General features: G+C 41.2%; 4 protein-coding genes across 9 annotated transcripts; 1 reads left to right on the forward strand and 3 right to left on the reverse strand.

Moving 5' to 3' along the window:
• Positions 1–1,399: 1,399 nt before the first annotated feature.
• LOC115753043 (ras-related protein RABA4c) lies at positions 1,400–9,796 on the reverse strand. 2 transcript variants are annotated; one of them, XM_048279029.1, is made up of 3 exons: positions 9,778–9,796; positions 2,752–3,192; positions 1,400–1,969 (listed from the first exon to the last, which is right to left on the reverse strand). In XM_048279029.1, exons 2-3 carry the CDS (start codon positions 2,976–2,978, stop codon positions 1,522–1,524), a joined length of 675 nt encoding a protein of 224 aa, XP_048134986.1. In that variant the 5' UTR covers positions 2,979–3,192; positions 9,778–9,796; the 3' UTR covers positions 1,400–1,521. The 2 variants fall into 2 exon arrangements, with proteins under 2 accessions (XP_048134986.1, XP_030547379.1); XM_030691519.2 differs by lacking the exon at positions 9,778–9,796 and having other exon boundaries at positions 2,752–3,298.
• LOC115753039 (transcription factor bHLH130-like) lies at positions 3,939–6,623 on the reverse strand. 4 transcript variants are annotated; one of them, XM_048279028.1, is made up of 8 exons: positions 6,381–6,623; positions 5,468–6,143; positions 5,112–5,380; positions 4,867–5,037; positions 4,610–4,675; positions 4,451–4,516; positions 4,278–4,352; positions 3,939–4,238 (listed from the first exon to the last, which is right to left on the reverse strand). In XM_048279028.1, exons 2-7 carry the CDS (start codon positions 6,030–6,032, stop codon positions 4,308–4,310), a joined length of 1,182 nt encoding a protein of 393 aa, XP_048134985.1. In that variant the 5' UTR covers positions 6,033–6,143; positions 6,381–6,623; the 3' UTR covers positions 3,939–4,238; positions 4,278–4,307. The 4 variants fall into 4 exon arrangements, with proteins under 4 accessions (XP_048134985.1, XP_030547374.1, XP_048134983.1 ...); XM_030691514.2 differs by having other exon boundaries at positions 3,939–4,158; positions 4,289–4,352; positions 4,451–4,519; XM_048279026.1 differs by having other exon boundaries at positions 4,451–4,519.
• On the reverse strand, positions 8,781–13,956 carry LOC115753052 (SURP and G-patch domain-containing protein 1-like protein). 2 transcript variants are annotated; one of them, XM_048279025.1, is made up of 9 exons: positions 13,793–13,956; positions 13,004–13,444; positions 12,111–12,237; positions 11,818–11,924; positions 10,667–10,816; positions 10,116–10,223; positions 9,823–10,002; positions 9,251–9,429; positions 8,781–9,131 (listed from the first exon to the last, which is right to left on the reverse strand). In XM_048279025.1, exons 2-9 carry the CDS (start codon positions 13,410–13,412, stop codon positions 9,105–9,107), a joined length of 1,287 nt encoding a protein of 428 aa, XP_048134982.1. In that variant the 5' UTR covers positions 13,413–13,444; positions 13,793–13,956; the 3' UTR covers positions 8,781–9,104. The 2 variants fall into 2 exon arrangements, with proteins under 2 accessions (XP_048134982.1, XP_030547397.1); XM_030691537.2 differs by having other exon boundaries at positions 10,116–10,229; positions 13,793–13,954.
• Positions 13,957–14,480: 524 nt separating this feature from the next.
• LOC115753088 (putative tRNA (cytidine(34)-2'-O)-methyltransferase) lies at positions 14,481–18,638 on the forward strand. The gene is made up of 7 exons (XM_030691586.2): positions 14,481–14,815; positions 14,946–15,064; positions 15,989–16,057; positions 16,540–16,598; positions 16,874–16,934; positions 17,020–17,073; positions 17,813–18,638. The coding sequence occupies exons 1-7, from the start codon at positions 14,638–14,640 to the stop codon at positions 18,089–18,091; spliced, it is 819 nt and encodes a 272-aa protein (XP_030547446.1). The 5' UTR covers positions 14,481–14,637; the 3' UTR covers positions 18,092–18,638.
• The last annotated feature ends 122 nt before the right edge of the window (positions 18,639–18,760 follow it).

The following is an 18,760-nucleotide window of genomic DNA, read 5'->3' on the forward strand; positions in this document are numbered from 1 at the left end:
ATATGAAGAAGGGAAAAAAATGAAAAAAAAATGTAAAAATTAATTAAAAAGACTTGGGGAAAAAGTTATGAAAAATTATTTAAAAATTTGAAATTTTTTTAAATAATTAAAAAATAAAAGGAAGGTAGAAGAATGGAGGGAGGGGTGACGGGGGAGGAAATCATTTTCTTCACTTGTAAATGTGTTTTTTTCATTGATGAAAAATGTTTCCACCGATTAGTTTCTTTTTCTTGAAAAAATGAAAAAAAAAAATATTTTTTTTTAAGTTATTTTTTGGCAAAACGAATGGACCTTAGATTCAAATTTTGAGGATATGCCATGGAGTAAACGTTTTCGTTTCAGACAAATTCTGAAACAGCCGAAGATCATGTAAATAAAGTGAGAATGGTTCTTGGCTTTTCGGCCTTAACCAAAGTTTGCAAAAGACGTTAATAAAGGTTTTATCATTCAAATTGCAGCATACCGTGCATCCTTTCAGATTAATGATACGAATATGCAAATCCACTATGCCGGTCATAACACACCATAGGAATGACGGATATACTACGAGGTAAGAATACTTGTCCCTGACTGGCTGGGGCTGTGCGGCTCTGCTTGGAAGACTCCCGCTCCGCTTTGGTGTTATTTAAGATCTCGCATATTGAATTTGAACCTTATCCAATTCTAAGCTCAATGCACATCAAGTTTAAGCGCACCAACTGACTGCTTGAGGAAGAAAGTTGAAGACGTAAAACTGGCCAACCTTTTTTTTCCGGAGGGTCTGGTCCTATTCTCATATTGTCAATCTACTTGAAGTAAAACTCCACTGGCGACGGGACGACAGATGCACATTAATCTATGAAATCGTCCAGTTCAAAGTCCACCTACATATTCAAGGGCCCCTCCTATTCTGTACGCTTGCCACCAGCTGGAACTCACCATCGACAAGCTCAAAACATCTTCATTATCTCATCGATTCTCGATCAATCCAGCATCCAATCCCTCAATTGTAGCACAGAAAAGAGGCTTATAGATTTTGCTTGCTAGCTGCTTGAACCATCAATTTGTAGCACAGAAAAGAGGCATATAGATCGTACTTTGTCCTTGAATTGGAACAGATGCATGTGCTGGATTAAGAAATGGACGCAGGAGCCAAACGCTCCCATACTCCCCTCATGCTCATACCCTACGTAGGGGATTGTCAATTGTAGTCTGTTTAAAGCCACAATCCAACACGCAATGCAGATGGGTGTGGAGACACAAACCATTCTGCTATTTTCCACAAACTACAACAAAAACCTTTTTTTTCTCAATATCTTCGCTAAGAATTAACCTCTTCAAAACAGGCACACCCCAACGACCATCAAAAGGTCCACCTAACAGGAAAATGGAAAGAAATTTCTTTCTGCTTGCAAAACACTTGCAAGAATGATATCCGTTCTCAAATTTATGTGGAAATTTATATACGTCATACAGGTATAAAAGATCTATGTGACAAAACACTACCAATCTTCAGGGGCATGAGGTCGAGGGCACATGCTCTTACGAAGACGAGCAACAACCGTAAGTCTTTCCTTGAGGCTCTGGCTCCTGCCCAGGAACAACTATCTTCGTACCCTGCAAAAGTGAGCTCCCTCCAGACTCGGACTCTTCGTTTGCAACCAGGGCTTTCTTGCTGATAATTCGATAAATCTCTGTCAAGACTGTGAGGAATGCAGTTTCGACATTTGTGGCCTCAAGGGCAGATGTCTCCATGAAGAAAAGGTTTTCTCTCTGCGCAAACTCTTTGGCATCCTCAGTGGGTACAGCTCGAAGAGTTCCCAGGTCTGATTTGTTGCCAACAAGCATAACAACAATATTTTTGTCTGCATGTCCACGCAATTCCTCTAACCATCTGGCTACATGATCAAACGACTGACGTTTGGTGATGTCATAAACCAACATTGCTCCGACCGCACCTCTATAATACGCACTAGTGACAGCCCGGTACCTAAAAGAGTGGTCACAGACATGTGAATATGGAAATAAAGAGCAGAAATTTGGCAGGGGTAAATGAAAATCATACATGGATGCTTAAACAAACATCTTCCTCTTTTGACAGTCACATACGAAGATCAGGTAGGTACTCAACCGTACCACTCTACAATTTTCGAAAGTTAGGACAATTAAATCGCCAAACTCCAAAGATACACTCAATAAGTATCCATGTTGCAGCCAACATGTGTCTTGGTTGCTTTCCACCAGCATCATTAGGCGAGAAATCTCATCTAAATCTGTCAGTTCAAGAGAATGCCAGATTGATTTTGGAACTGGATCCTCCTGAACAGCTAGTGAGACATATATTTTTCTCTGTGGCGAACAATGATAAGGTCACTGAATTTTGCTGCACTGACTACTTGACTCCATGCTGTGTCGTGACACTGCAGGAACTTTGATTCTACAAAAACCCTCAGCTGCTTGATTCAATGACAGAAAACCATTTTCAGAACAAACATGCCTTGAACCTTTCCCACTCAAATAAGATCAGACCAACTTAATAGAACCAGTTTCATGTCATGCCTTGCTTACATGATCATTGGATCACAGTTCCATCCTTCCAGTCGAGTCAGAATCTCGCAAGTACATTCTACTTGATTGGAACTTTAAGCACCAAAACACACAACACTTAAATACGACAAAAGCCAGATGCATCAGGGGAATTCGACAACTGCAGAGAAGCATAGTGATTTCAGAGCTTTAGTGATTTAGTTCGCGTAGGGCAGCTCAACATACCTCTCTTGACCGGCGGTATCCCAAATCTGAGCTTTGATGGTCTTGTGATCGATCAAGAGCGTCTTGGTCTGGAACTCGACTCCTATAGTCGCTTTGGAATCCAAACTGAACTCGTTCCGGGCAAACCGAGCTAAAAGCTGGGATTTGCCGACGGCGGAGTCGCCGATCAGGACGACCTTGAAAACGTAATCTATGTTCTGATTGAAGTTGGAGTGCAGATTAGACATATTAGCGATGGGTACAATGAGGAAATGGCCGATGAATGAAAACCCTAATGAGAAGTCAAGTCGTCCGAAACCGAAGCGCACAAAACAAAGGAAGACGACGAGGAAACAAGAATTCGAGGGTGAAGCTATGTATGGCGACTGCGAATCGTTCGTTGAAAGTGGGAGTCGAGAGTCGGACGAGTCTCTGCTTCGGACATGGCACAGAGAGAGAGAGGAGAGAGAGAGAGAGAGAGAGTGGGAGGCAACGAACGGCCCTTTGTGCGGGCTTTTTCTTCTTTAAACGTACTCCTCTGTCCTCTCTCCTCTTCTCTCTCTGGTTTTGGTTGACTGCTTCAATCAAGAAAGACCTTTTGCTTTTCCTTCCTCTTCCTTTCAAGATTGAATGGCAGGAATTGCGATCGACCCTTCAAGATCTACAAGCACGTATATTACATACCCAACAACACCAAGTGTCATACCTCAGCTCATTTGTAGGAGTACTGACCAACAAGTTTCTCAAAATATTGAAACTTGTCGAATGAAGCAGCCTCTAAAAAACGTCTTCATAGTATTGTGTCATGCTCCTATTGTGTACTTTCTCCCTCATCAGTGTATTGACAGCTTATTCCATGTCCCAACGACAACCCCAAATGGTCTAGCCAAGCGTTTGCTCATCTTTTCCCTGACGACTTCTCCTTCGAATCGAGGCAAGTCAGGATGATCAAACTCAAGTTAAACAGTCCATGGCTCCTTAGAAACCCATGTGCGATTCGATGTTGGGGGTCTCTTGCTTGTTCTATCGCACCTTAAGATCAATTACGACATTGAAAGTCGAGTACTTGTGCTTATTGTATTCAAAAGCTAACTGGCATGGCTTATACGCTGCTAGATGATAAATGTGGGAGGTCATCGTATCGCAGTGAGATAAGAACTGAAGTTGTTAGACAGTGAGCATTGTCACTCCTACCAACTGATTTTAATGGAATAACTCCTAAATTTCATTGCGCCATACAACTTTTCTTGTGAAAGCAATCACTTTCCATCCGTTGTCAATTATGATACAAGGCAAAGCGCTCTCGAGAAAAGCGTACATTTTGAAAACTTTCAACTGTAGTTCACCTAGCCAACCTTGTCTTCCTGCCTGCTCCCACGTCTAGCACAATCTTTGAAACATGCCTCTTCAATTGGAGGAACTTCAGCTCTAGTAGATTCATGTTAATACGCAAATTGATCAAGTCTGCCACTTTCACAAAGTGAATTTGGGGAATGTGGAGCCGAGAGGAATAGGTTTCCCATTTGGTAATTTGTAGGAGCAGAGAGCAGAAAAGTACCAGAAGAGCGTTCTTAGTATTATTTACTTGAACACATGCACTTCGCCTTACTGTCATTGAGCAGCTGCACAAGAAAGGAAAAGTTTGGAACGGAAGGTAATAGTTGGTTGGAATTTCATGCTTCAAGTGTTTTCAGAATGAATGGTGTCTTTTAATCAGTACCTTGACCTGTTCCTGAAGGTCCTTAATGTACACAACTGCCATATCCAGCATATCTGCTGTGCTCGTTTGCTGCCAGGAAGAACCAATAGAAAATTGTTAGTTCTCTCGGATTCCAACCATTCTGAAGCCATTCACATACACAGAACTGGTCTCAACTACCTTGTCGAAGTTTGGGAAAAGATCTTGCAATTTTCTCATTCTTTCACTGATGCGCCCTCTTCTCACCTGAAAATCATAAAACCCAGTTAGATTTGGAAGAGCAGAGATGAGCATTTGGTTCGGCAAAGTTATCTGCAACTGGGCTACGACTACTTTGGGATCTAGGTAGCCATAGCCAATCCTACAAGCAACTCGAGCTTCTGGTGACATTGCTACTTTGAGAATTCAAAGGAATTAACATAGCTCTAGGTAATTACTCTCTCAGCTATGCTTCTTGGGTGGGTGGCACAACCTCGTTTTGCACGAATTTTACATGGAACGGAATCTTGAAATTGCAAAATATTTCCCACAGTATCCATTTCAGTAGACGTCTTGCTCAAGCTCAAATGGCGCGTCAACCCATACGTCCTGTTTTGGGTCATGTTGTCCTGGTCAAACAGACTATCAGCAACTCAGAAAGCATAACATATTGAGCAATATCTGAAAAAAGTGCACCTGATACCTGATTCTCCACAGTGTGTATGCTGTAAGACAAGTTTGCATCCTCCTCTCTCTCTCTCTTCAGGCCATTGAATGTGGTATTTTTCCAAGATTTTCTGACACAATCTAGTTTGTTCTCATTCTCCATTTCAGCAATCTGAGACATATGCCTTGAGGCTGAAATTGATGTCGACCTCAAATCTGTTTGACCATTTGATTTGGATTTACTACAAAAAGAACCATCTCCTTTACGCGTTTCAAGATCCTGAGAATCTCTTCTAGCATCAAAGCCTATAAGGAATAAATTCTGATTAGACGAGAATAATTTGTAGATGGACAAAACTTTCAGAAATCATGATTTATCGCAAATGACATTACCAATTTCAACAGCAGCGTCTGAAAGGAAACCAGCTGGGGAGCTACTCTGCCGGAGAAGATTGGAGTGATTTCCGCTACCCAATTCTGCAGGGGCATTACTCTGCAAAACCATGGAATAGGCTTCATCAAAGAAGCTCACAAATCCAATGGAGTTCGATGAAATTTCATGATCCAGATGGCGTTGCACTGGCGTAGGACCATCCATGGCCTGAGATATGGTATTCCTGAAAACAACTTCCAACTCTTGCTCTACGTATCTCTGGTCATCCTCTTGCATATCATTAGATTCAAAACTATCAATCAACATGAGTTTGACTATGGCAGCATCCATTTCAGGGTTCAAAGGACGAAGATAGCTGGAATCCTCACATCCGATGTCACAACCATTGCCATTGACCAAACAGTCGAAGAAAGAGCTTGGAGCAGACTGATATCGCATTAACGAGGAATTCAGCTGCTGCAAATGCGGTGGGTTATGCATAAGCATGACCGAGTCCATGAATTCTGGATCCTTTTTCAGCTCTCCCTCTAAACATTCCGCTCTCGGACTGAACAAGAGACTCATCGCATTTATGAAGATGCCTTAACAGCTCTGCCTAGCTGCAAGTTATGAGTAACGATCGATCTCCTGGAGAACTTGCCGCTTGTTTAAAATCAAAGTTCGAACTTTTTATTCCTGTCAGCAAACGTAGAGGAGTTAACCTTTCTTCAAGGTGTAATAATTTACCTATTGGCTTCGCAAATTTTTTTAATGACAAAAATGAAAGAAATCACATAACTTATGACGAACCCAAATCAAATGCACGCGCCCATAATCTCGCAACTCACAATTCAACGCTCAAGTTGGCCGCTTTAGACAAATCTAGTGCTAACGGTAGAAAATGAAGCACAGAAGACGAGTCAGAAGCTGTACCAGCAATGAAAATCAACTCATTATCTTTCTGGGTTTCTGCCTTCTGGTTCTGCTTCTTCCAAGTGGCTTCAAAACAGGGGGAGTCGAAAACAGTCTCAAATCAAACCAACTCGATACACAACGAGTCGTTTTTGGGTAACTGTATGGAGTAGAGCGAAGTCTCAGACACAATGGAAAGAAGAAGAGCTGAGAGGGTCACATATAAATGGAAGAAGCAACGGGAGCAGCAAATGAAATTTGTTTCTCCGTACAATGAGTTTCTTTTTATTTTCACTCAACTTAATCATCCATTCTTATCCACGGTAGTGTGATGCGATCCAATGACACGTCACAATACAGATTGACTAAATTACCCTGAGAACAAGACAAAACCACGCTACGAAATGGTTCCTCGGTTTCATGGGACAGGCTTAACAACAATATAATAACTCGATAAAGACAGACAGAGAGAGCCGAAGATAAGGGCAATGGAAGTCGCCTGTGCTCAAAAGCAGATGGGACTTGTGATTTGCTTACGGGTCAAGCGACTCTAATCTCCAATGGGGGAGGTGAGAAAAAAAGAATGCAGAGATGACGTGGTGAATGGGTGCTGGTGGTGGTGATCTTTGGTTCAGAGGAAGAGCCACATGGTGCTGTCCATCAAGTTGGAATCTTGATTTACTACATTAAAAGATCCCAGGTTGACTGAACTTACCGCTTAATTAAGCCATGAAAGATGTATTTTCTAGTTTGACTGGTAAAATTCATCTGTGTAGGAATTACAGTAAGTAAGACGTGTTTTCTAGTTTGAAGCCTAGAAAGGTCCATTCCTGAAGGTGGCTGGCAACCTACTCCTCTTAACTGGCCTCATTGCGTCCCATTAATGAGTGGGTCAACTCGATAAGCGTTGACTCCTACATGCCCTCCTCATCGGAGGGTCCATCTTTTCTTGACGTCAACTCCAACGTTTTGCAGATCCTTCTGACTTCCATTGTCCTCACAGCCTTTGAATAGGAATTCCTTCGTCTAGAAACTGTCTGGGCACCATTTTCTTCGGTCTTTCCACACATTAAGACTTGAATGCACAACTAACTTTGTGGATCCAACGCTCCAAAAGGAAAATGTCAACTTTGGCAGTCTGCAAGCCTGAAGAATGAGGGCGAAAAAAGAGCAGAAGAAGGGAGAAAAGATAATAAAGAGAAGCAAATTAGTGTGATCTGATTTCTAGACCCAGCAAAACCGGAAGCAGCATTGAGATTGACTCACAAAAGTCGACTTCCCTACTTCCTAATAACGCCACGAAAGTTCACTAATGGCATTGGCGCTTCTGTATGTAATCGGTTTGTCTAATTCCATCCCCTAGACTTGCTTGTCCAGTAATTATGGCGCAACTCCAAAGTCAACTCTTGAGCTTCTCCCTCTTCCAAATAGTCGTCCTGTTGACCATCAGGGCTTACACTTGCTCATAAATACTACAACCGCCGGTGTGGCAGGCATTTATTTAGAATTGTCATACACAGGTTTTGCACATAAAAATATTCCAGCAAAACGCATCCTGATAAACAGACACATCGTGAAAACTACCCTGGTTTCACTAATCGGTTTATCGAAACAAAGGCCGAGCCCTGAGTTCATTAAGTGGTGACCGGATTAATTTTTGCATGTGCTTGGTGGGTCTACGCCAAGCTTCCCCTTCAGACAAACTCACGGCGCTGCTATTCAAACTTGACCATCTTTTCCTAATCCAAATTGCATCATCGCTTTCAGACTTACCTCACGAGTCAAACTTGGATGCCCTCGCTCGGAAACCCCTTCCTGTAAACAGGGGGGCACCATGGAAAACAATACCATCAATCGATAAACGGTATTGGACCAAAGTCGAAGGGCCACAAGGGTTTCATGAAATGCGGCAACATCACTGTCATCCCAGGCGAGGCCAGGACAGAAGTCAACCCTCCTTCATGGATTGAACTTGAAGTTTGAAGGTTCCTGATTTTCCAATTTCCCTCGAGCTCAAATCAGCTTTGAGGGAATTCTGTTCTCCCGTGGCCTTGAATACTAATTCTCCATATTTAGATATTTCTCCACATTAATTGTATCTACCTGTACTAGAAACATAAAGCTTGAACGTATCAGTAACTTCTGAGTTCCACATGTAGATAGTAATTTCTCATTTTGAAGGTAACTTCACTCATGCAACCCATGAGTATATATGTGAAAACATACACCCGTAACTACCAACGTTCATACTCAGTAATTTTTTGAGATGAAGTAAGTTTTAACGAATCAATAGCTAGTAAGTATAATTCCCCCAATTTCATCAGAAAGTAGAACATATATTGTAAGGAAGCAACGAAAACCAGGGTCTCCACAAATTCGCTTCCCAGCGATAAAACTAAATTTAACCGTGTGTCATGAGTCTGTTAGAAAACGAGATGTCAATCTGACATGTTTCGACCATATGGAGCTTCAGGGTTTTGCCTCGTATATGGCAGTAACGTAGCAATACTTAATCAGAACTATCTCAACTACTGGCCTTTCCGACGAGAGAAATGATTGCATTCGCTATATAACATGATCTTGGGTGATAGGCAATTTAACATGTAGGAGGTTCTTCAACATGAAAAAAATTTGTCCAGCCAAATCACATACACAGCCCAAACTCGCCATCTTCATACAACTACCAGAAAATTACTTTTCCATCCCTTTCCTGCAGCAGAGAGACACCTTGCATCCCAAAGTTCTTCAATAGTATGCTTTTCGAGGATTGTTCTGTGAAATAGAGAATAAACAGTGAAGTCAATTTCCACACCGAACATATCCACAAGACTTACTAGGGCACCTGAATGTGACCTTAAACAAATAAGTGAAAAGGTTACAAGGAAAATCACCAGAGGGTTTGGCCTGTATCGATATCCAAGCATCATCCGCTTCTTATACTGCTCATATATATCATCATCCGGCGTCACCTCTCCCGGTTGATGTGCACCAACCCCCAAGTTGTTTGTCTTCACATCACCTGCCATAATTGGGTTGGAAATCCCACTTCTGGAGCTCCCCAGACCCTCCCCTGTTTTACAAGCCATAGCTTACAATCAGAGTGAATCCTCCATAGGAGATAGGGTTTTAGATATAACTGAGCAACCTATTGACCACATGATTCAGAAAGGCATTCAGTAGACTCAAACCTATCGACATTCAAAATGTGAGTTCAGCGCCAGAATTTACGACTGACCAACAAATTATTGAAACCACGGTAAACAAAAAGCTGACTGTTTAGCAAAACCACAAAAGGATACATCAGTAAAACTACGTCTACAGTAAGTAGACTTGCCATGAGCTACAGCGAGCCTCCAACCAGATATGCTGAATGATTTCAGAAAAAGTCTATGGCATTAAAAATAACTCTGACACTCATAGAGAGAGAGAGAGAGAGAGAGAGAGAGAGAGAGAGAGAGAGAACCTTCTTTCCATCCCATCTTAGACAGAAGTTTGTGGCCAACATTGTCGGCCTGAATTTTAGCCTTCTCAGCAGCCTCTCTAGTTGCTTTCTGTGCAGCCACATCATCACAGCTTGACAGAAACTTTTCGAGCTCTTCTAGAGGAATGTAATCACCCATGTGATGACCCCTTTTTCCAGGACCTATAATGGAAAACGTAACATGAGCTGAAGATTAATAATACCGCGCAGAACATAAACTTGAAAGAAAATTACCCAGAGTTAGAAAACAGAAGTTTATAAGAGACAATACCAACCTTGGAGGGAAGCAGGTGGAGGCATTTCATCTTTTGACTGTTTAGGTTTCCTCCTCCTTTCCTCTTGAGCAGCCTTTTTCATGTAAAATTCCATCATTGCGATGGGATCTGCACCTGCCACACACAGGCAAGGATCCAATTATCATAAATGACCGTCTGGCTAAGCAAAGTAAGAGAACAAACCGGCATAAGCAATTACCACAGGTGGATGACTCTATAAAGCTTGAAAAGAAGCAGAAAAAATTTCATCAATGCAAGGCTTACACTTCCTCAATGACAACATGACAAACCAAACAAGATAAACTATATTTTGCACGATTTCACCTTCTATTTCTGCAATAAGGAGAAGCATGGTAATAACACAAAATATAACCCGGTAACGGTAACACCTCAAAAAACAAAACAGAGAGTATTTTTCAACAATAAACCAAAATCAATTTTGTTTCAGTCTTAATCAAAGTTCTAAGACACATTTCCAAAGTGGCACTGCATACTTATATGCTTGAAAGGACCAACATCTTCCCAGCTAGAATAGAACTAAATATAACTACCACTTTTCTCGGCTGATGCTGAATCGACAGACGCTCTTGGGTCATCCACCTCTTCATACAAAGCAGAGGTTGGGATCTGATAATTTGAGGCATGCTTATGTGACCTTTCAGAAGCAGGAGCAGACCTAGACGCTGGAATGCTAGAACCACCTGTGTCCAATAAGAAATTAAAGGAGCCACATAAGAAAACAACATAGACTTTCGAGGGGATCCTGGGATGCAGATGGAGAAATAGAGAGCTCAACATCAACTATTAAGTGCAAGGTCTTGTTTGTTCAGAATTAAGTTTTAAGTAAAAAGTACTTATTTTGCTTTCCCACCATAACTTCAAATAATATCTTAATTTACAAAGATTATGAAAAGAACATATGTTAATCTACGTATCAACATTGGTCTATTGCAAAAGTTTCAAGTGCTTACAACCAAAAATAAAAGTCAAAGTGCGTGTGTTGCGATATTTTGACTAAGGAAAAAGCAAAAAGTAAAATTATATTCAAACACGCCCTAAAGCAAGAACAACTCGTAGACCCTTAGACTTATACTTCGCATCTGTCCCTGGACCCAAAAGAGTAAATATTCCAAGTCTAGCACAGAAATCACACATAAACATGCACAATGTGAAAAGCATCCGAATTTCTATATTTATACAAGATATGTCATCTTGTGATAAACGACCCATTGGAAGAAAAATCTTTTAGCCATATGGCATAGAAAATATTGATCCACAAGAAAATAAAATAGCTGATCACTGTAAGCTTACTACAAGTTTGAATGAAAGTTGTTACTTCCACACTGAAAGTGCTAAAAGGTTACAGCTAGATAATTAGATCACATTGGCCATACAACAAATTTGCCGCAGGCTCCTATATAGGATGTGTAATTTGCAACTATTTTATATGCGTGCTTTCCATATATCGTGCAAATTTCTGTTCTTGCCTCAACTCTAAAACTCGCTGCTCTCCTAGTTGAATACATGATTTGGTATTGCAGTGACCTCAGTTTGTTTAATAAACTAATAGATTGATCTCCAGGAATAAGCAAACTTTAGCTCACGGACAGATGAAGGTATTATTCTCTTTGACATCAGTACTCACACCCAGAGTCACTATTCTAGTCCACTACCCAGCCAAAGATATAGTTCAATCACCAACCACTTTGGGATTTTTGGGAGTCCCCAGACTGTTGTAGGGCTTTCTCCTCCTCAGAAAGCCTGTATTCATAATACCGGTAGTCTGCACAGGCCTCATCATATAAAAATCTGTGCAACAGAAAGAACATCAGGTCGATCTAAGTTAGTGACAGAATAACAGGGCACCCATGCAAGTAAGATCAAAATGCCAGCATCAATCAGGATAAGAATAAATGTAAGGTGAAAATACAAACGATCATAAACAGGAAACCACACGAGAAAGACAATGTTTGCGTGTAGGTGCATAAAACATACTTGAAAGGCGTATCTCCAGGGTTCTTTTGACGAGTAACGTGCTCAAGTTGCCTTCCATGTTTGGCCACAAAATTTGCTAGTCTATCCGCGACATTCTTTACTGTAGGATCACTTGGAGAAGGGGGTGCTGCATATCACTTATAAAACTGATTAATAGCGAGAGCATGCACAAGGGAATGCAAAGTACTCTTGCAGCGGCTTGACACAAGTTCCATTGAACATCATTTGCCACCCAAGCTCATAGGTACTTAAGCAAAAAGCTGCATTCACGAGACAAGAAACATTCAAGAATTCTTTTTTTTCCTTGTCAACGACCAGCTTAAGAGTAGAAATATATTTCCTCAAAGACCGTACTTGAAAGAGGAAGTAAATCGAAACCATGCAATGACATCATAAATAAAATGATGCGGATAAAGTTGATATCAATATAATGCAAGGTATCTGTCTCAAACATCAGGACCCAGATGACTCCAGCAATCAAAATTTCAAGGCACTAAGTGCGAGCCATCTCCAAAATCTTTAACCCGGTAAATCTATGTTTCTGTAATCTCTGAATTTTCAGAGAAGTAAAGTAGATGAAGGAATCAGATAGAAGTATCAGCATAAAGGACAGTAAACCAATACTTCAACTGTACGCAACACATTCATCTAGACGTATAATTATTGTGCAATTCAACAATTATATCTAGAAGGATATGGATATAGGATTGGAGTGGGAGAGGCTGGTGGCAATAATTTAACTCCCTGTCCCTTGAATCAAATAGGCAACCAACCCCCAAGCCCAAAAAAATAAGTAAATAAACAAAAATAAAAAGGACCCTAAGCTGGGCCAGTTCCAGAAAAAAGAGGTGATAGATGCAGCAGACAACCCATATGCCGACAAGTATCATTACCGATATCAAATTGCCTTGATGAATGCTCGGAGATATCTGATTGACCTAATCTCTGACGTTTCATTGGCGTACTGCCGATATCAATCCTAAAATTTGTTTCTTCTTCCTCCTCATCTCCGCCTAACTTAGCCGGACGTGCTACCAGCTTTGACTTCTGTTTCAAACTGAATGCAAGTTTTCCACTCGAAGCAGCCTGAAGGGGCTTGTTTATATCATTAGTTTTAATGTCTACGTGAGTTTTACCACCAGTAGTGCTGGGGGCCTTAGTTGTTGATACAACTTTAACTGGTTTAGAGCTTTCCAGCAATGCACCCATTTCCTTCTTCCCTTCATTCTCCTTCTCTTGTTGAAGCTGTTTGAACCTCAGCAGGAATGAACCATCATTCACAAAAAGATTGGGATTGTCCATGGGCAGAATTCCAACTTGCTTAGATAAAGTCCCTGAGCCGAACAGATGCTTCTCAATAATTTAAACAGAAAACTGAAAAAAGCTCTTTCTATTTGCAATCACAATAACCTAGCAGAACATATTCAGAACAGATAACCTAGCAGCAAGAATGCACGAGTTCTTTCACGAAGTATGCATCGAAGGCGTTCTCCTCGTTTCTTAATTTCATTCACACGATTAAGTTCGATCCAAAAGACCAATTCGAAGTATACATAATGACAAGGAAACTGCTACCGAAAGAATCGAAAAACGAAAACCAGCAATCGAGAAACGAAAAAAAAAATCAGCACTTGGCAGATGCAAACAAGCGAGGTTATCCGCCATGAAGCATCAAGCATCACCTCAAACTCCCGAAGATGATGAGATTGGAAGTTCGACAGTTGGTTGGGCGTTAGGTCGAATTCATCCGATGGTCGATCGCGAGAAGACCACGGCCGGAAAACGGGATCTGATCTGAAATGGTAAGGGAAGAGACGGTGTCCTTGCAATCTGTTTTATATCTTTGTTGTGCCGAAACTACTTTTTTGCTTCAGGACCCCAATATTCTTTCAATTTTAGACTTGTAGCACGTGTGAATTTTTAGTTTTCAGCTAATTATTGGGCATTCCTAATGTGTGCCTCATAGCTTGGGTTTTATTAAGTGAACCCCGTAGTTTCACAATTTTGGCTAAAGCACCCTCCTTCGCTATTATGTTTGCATATACAATACCCTCAACTTTGTTATGACCCGGGATTGACATCAAAAAATTCAATTTGAAACACTAAAAATATGGCGTTTAATAAATCGTTTTTAATTTAGCTATTACGATCGTACTGAAACATCAAATTGAATTTTCTTATCATAAAAAACCTCCTAAAAAATAAATACAAAAGGGTTTTTCGATGAATTAAAAATGTGGAGGGTCATCGCACAAAAACTTTGAAGCGCTCGGGGGATTTACCCGATTTATCTTTGTTGAGGTTGGTCATTGCAATTTGCAACTGCAAATGGGGAAGAAGTTGAAATCTCAGACGGTTGAGGGACTAAAATGCAAAGGTGTATGAAAGGAGAAGGCAATGGTATGGGAAGATCGCTGGGGGCTCTTGGCGCTTCGCTCCTCATCCGCTGGAGCAGAGAGCAGAGGCGGAGGCCATTCCTCCACATCCCCGAGCAGATGATAGTCATCGCGGAGGCCCAACAGCAACAATGGACACAAGAAGTTGTTGTAGCATGAAAACCCTAAGCGGGATTACTCCTTTCCACTTATGCTTCCGCTCCAGACCTCCTCTTCTTCGTCCTCCTGCCTTTGCTCTCCTCAACTTCAAGTTTTGCCCTCCTCTCCGTTCCTCTCCAAGCCTCTCTGTCTCTCCCCTTTCTTCTCTCTGTAAGTCCCTCCTTCTCTAGCTCGGGTCTGTGTTTCGCTAGGGTCGATTGATGCAAAAGTGTTGAGCTTTATAGTCATATAAATATATGGCACCTGTTCAGTTGACCTTCTTCCGCGGGTGCACCTGCAGCTGCAGCTGCAAAGGAACATGGAGCCAATGGAGGGGATTCGCTGCTGCTTGTGAACGGGAAGTCGTTGCAGGGTCCTTCGCCAAATAAGTTTCTTCAGGTCGTTTTAGTGTCTCCTCAGGTAATATTACAAAACTTGCATTTGCTTGCTCAACTGTTTATCTTTCCTGCCTCTGTTATTCCAATGATAAGTCTCATTAAATGATGGAGGTTGCATTTCTTATTCCTTTGCTCAAGTTTCTTCCTGCACTGCTTGGGCTAGTTCGATTAAGGAAAATTGCATTTGGGGTATGGGTGTGCAACCGGACCGGGTTTACCCTGTACCTGGATTGGCCCATCCGAAAAACAGGGTCGAGAGTCAGTTCCTGTTCAAACCGGTCTCGGAACCGGTTCCAATTTTTGGGAACCGGTTGAAACTGGTCCGGTTTCCGATTCTAGGTGAAGACTCACCCGGACCGGTTTTAGAACCGATTTGTAGCTTCTGTTTTGAAAAAAAAAACCCCTATCTCGCTTACCTTACCTCACCTCCTCTGTTTCGTGTTTCCCAAGGCCATCATGTCAAGCTCTCTTCTCGTTGTCGCCACAGTCGGCTCTTTCTCTCGTTGTCTCCACAATCGGATCATTTCATCGATACTCATATTATTTCAATGGAAAAAATGAAATAAAAAATAGAAACAAAAGGAAAACAGGTTCTCGGGTAGACCCTAGAAGGCTAGAACTGGACAAATAGGGTAGGTTCTTGGTTCCAAAAACTGGGAACCAGTTCTAACAGGGTCGGTTTTAGGGTCTAGGTCTGGACCCTACCCACCCGGCCCATGCTCACCCCTAATTTGGGGTATAGATTGATAGATGGCACTATTGATTAGTAATTCGGACAGTAGCTAGTTTACTTGTATCTACTACCTTTTGTGGATTTACGAAATCCGGTGAACTCTGCAGAATGTTGAGGATCGTGTTATTTTGCAAGCTAACACATTGAAGCCTTGTTTTCTTGCATAACTGACTTCCTCAGTTTCTCACTTCTGCATTTTGTTGTCCTTGGCAGATTCCTGGAAATACTGGTTGCATTGCAAGGACATGTGCTGCCTCGGCCATCGGCTTGCATCTTGTTGGGGTGCTTAGTTTGTCCAACCACTTGAGCATTTCTTTAGTGTACTTTGAAGGCATTCCTCGGTGAAACATATGTCGACGAGTCAGTGATTATTTGTGATCTTTGCATCACATCCAGTTTCTTTTGATGCCTTTTAAAGTAGCGCGCCATGTTTTAGGAATATATTGTTACTGAATTCTTAATCATACCAGATAAAAGTACCATGTTAGTACTTGAATTCTAGTCTTACCAAAATAGAGATGTAACTATCCAAACTTTGTGTGGAGTACTGTCAGGCCACAGGCTATCTTGGATAACTGCTGGCATTCGATTTATTCTCTATTGATATATATAAATCACTGCCATAAGCTACTTGAATGGGCTGCAGTTTTGTTTACTTGCTGCGTGCTTAGAGATGTTTGGTCATCTTAAAAACTAAGATCCATGGAAGTTTTGTTAACAAGGTCTCTCTTTTGTATTTCTTTTTTTGTTCTCTGTCGATTCAGCCACTAGGTTTTCAGGTGGATGACTCAAAACTCAAGCGTGCAGGATTGGATTACTGGCCGTATCCTCCTCAATGCAGTATTTCCATTTTGTGTAATGTTTTTCTGAAAAATAGAACAGATTTTTATGGCCTTTAGAGTGATGTCTATTTCTCTGATTTTTTTTTCATGTTCAAATCACTGTGGACACTTTTCAAGGATATCCTGCTTATATGTTGTAGAATTCAGCAACATGCCAAACTTTGTGCAGTTGCTTTAATGTGATTTTTTACCCTGCTTCATCCTGTGATTATCTATTTGGATCCTGTTGTATGGCTTTGATTTACGGTATATATAGATATGTGGTTGTCAAAGTTCATAATTCGTGGGCTGAGTTTCGAGACTACTTCAGGAAGCAGGTATTTCCATTTCTAATAGATGATTTGGAAAAACACCTTTCATGTGTGCTGTATCCCATCTTCTTTTCCTTGCTTTCTGTTGTAGGATGGTGAGAAAAGATTGCTGGCATTCACCAAAAGGGGGACAGATATACATTCTGTGAGTTAACCATCCTTATGTACTTAGGACCTATGTCTGTTAACCCTATCTTACAAGGAGATGTAACTTGAATCTGTGCATCTCTTCCAAAAGATCACTGTCCCTCAGCTAGTACACACATATAAATAGAGGATTAGCCAGCAAGTTAATTGAACCGAAAACTGGTTTGGCCGATAAATCCACGTAGAATAGCTACAATGGTGGTCTTACAAGCTATATGTTTCGGTTTCCACAGAACTATTAAAGATTCCCATCGAAGTTCATCAAACTATCTAATTCATGCTATGTCGTTTTCGTACTTAGATAATACTGAACTATGTTTAGTATCCCAGTTTTCATAGATATACTGATTGCAATAGTGCTTCTCCCTAGACGGAAGTTTTGTTGGAATGTAAAATCGTTCACATTTGAGTGAACGCATGATGTTTTTCTTGGGCAAAAGGACAGACACGAGACAGAATGATTTGAATAAATTTTATAGATAATCTGCCATAGTTGCAAAGAAAACGCATGTAACTTTCTAGTAGAGGAGCCGAAGAAGCACATACACTCAATTTTATGGCATCTCAGTATCTCCCACTGTAAGGTGCTTGACAGGTAGCTCTTCCTCATTAACCTGAGCAGACACTGCCATGTGCTTTTGGAGGATCTTGTGTTGCTCTGGGTCTCTTGTGTAAAACAAACTAACTAGTGCGGTGAAACTGGAAAGATGTAATGATCCAATCTGTTCGTGCTGCAGGAGTTTTCCTACAGAAAGGGCGATTGGCTTGTGTTTGGTTCTGAAACTTCTGGACTGTCGAATGAAGTCCTGCTTGATTGCAGGAATGAGACGTATGGTGGTGGCACCATTCGGATACCGATGATTGAAACTTATGTTAGATGTCTTAATCTTTCTGTGAGCGTGGGAATTGCTTTGTATGAGGCGTGCAGACAGTTGAACTATGCCCAGCTACAATCTTCATCAAGCACTTCTAACAACAGTGAGCAAGCGTTCATTACAGAAGATATTTTTGCCTGAAACATTGTGGTAGGGGCCGTTGAAACTTTTTATTCTCATGGGGACACATCAGACAGAAGTGAGCCATTCAGATTGCAGCTTGACTATGGTTTGTGCCAGGAAGACATCCATTGAATTTGGATCAAAGAAGATGCTATTTGGATGCATAGTGGATCCTACTCTGACTTCATCCCGGCACTTTCCAAATTTCCAAAGCATTGTAGAAGAGAACACGATATTTCTCTCATGGATTATTGGGTGTAGTTCTTGAAGAATGCTGGATGTCCTGCTGATGGGGCCTTTACAGCTTCACAAAGCTGATCCAAGTTGCTGGTGAAATGTCCATTTAGTTACCCTGTTTGTGGTAGTCAGTCTGAAAGGTTCGTAATCTTTGTTTGATTAGCTTTTCTTGGATTAGGAAATAATTATTGAGAGTGAGAGTTATTGGGTGGGCTAGTCCATAACCATTTACTGTTACTGGGAATACAAAATATATCCGTGACCTGATTGTATGCGTGAGTCTCGTGCACTTTTTTCGAGTGAATTACTTCTCCTGTGCTCGAAGCTCAACATTGATCTACGTACCTGGGGGGATCACCATTTCTGAGGTTGTAAGAAATATGCATGTAAGATTTCTCCTTGGCAAACGATCGCGTGACTTTGAAATAATGGCATAGGAATAAGGAGGTT

This window comes from Rhodamnia argentea, chromosome 5 (genome assembly GCF_020921035.1).
Source record: "Rhodamnia argentea isolate NSW1041297 chromosome 5, ASM2092103v1, whole genome shotgun sequence".
Lineage (NCBI taxonomy): Eukaryota > Viridiplantae > Streptophyta > Magnoliopsida > Myrtales > Myrtaceae > Rhodamnia > Rhodamnia argentea.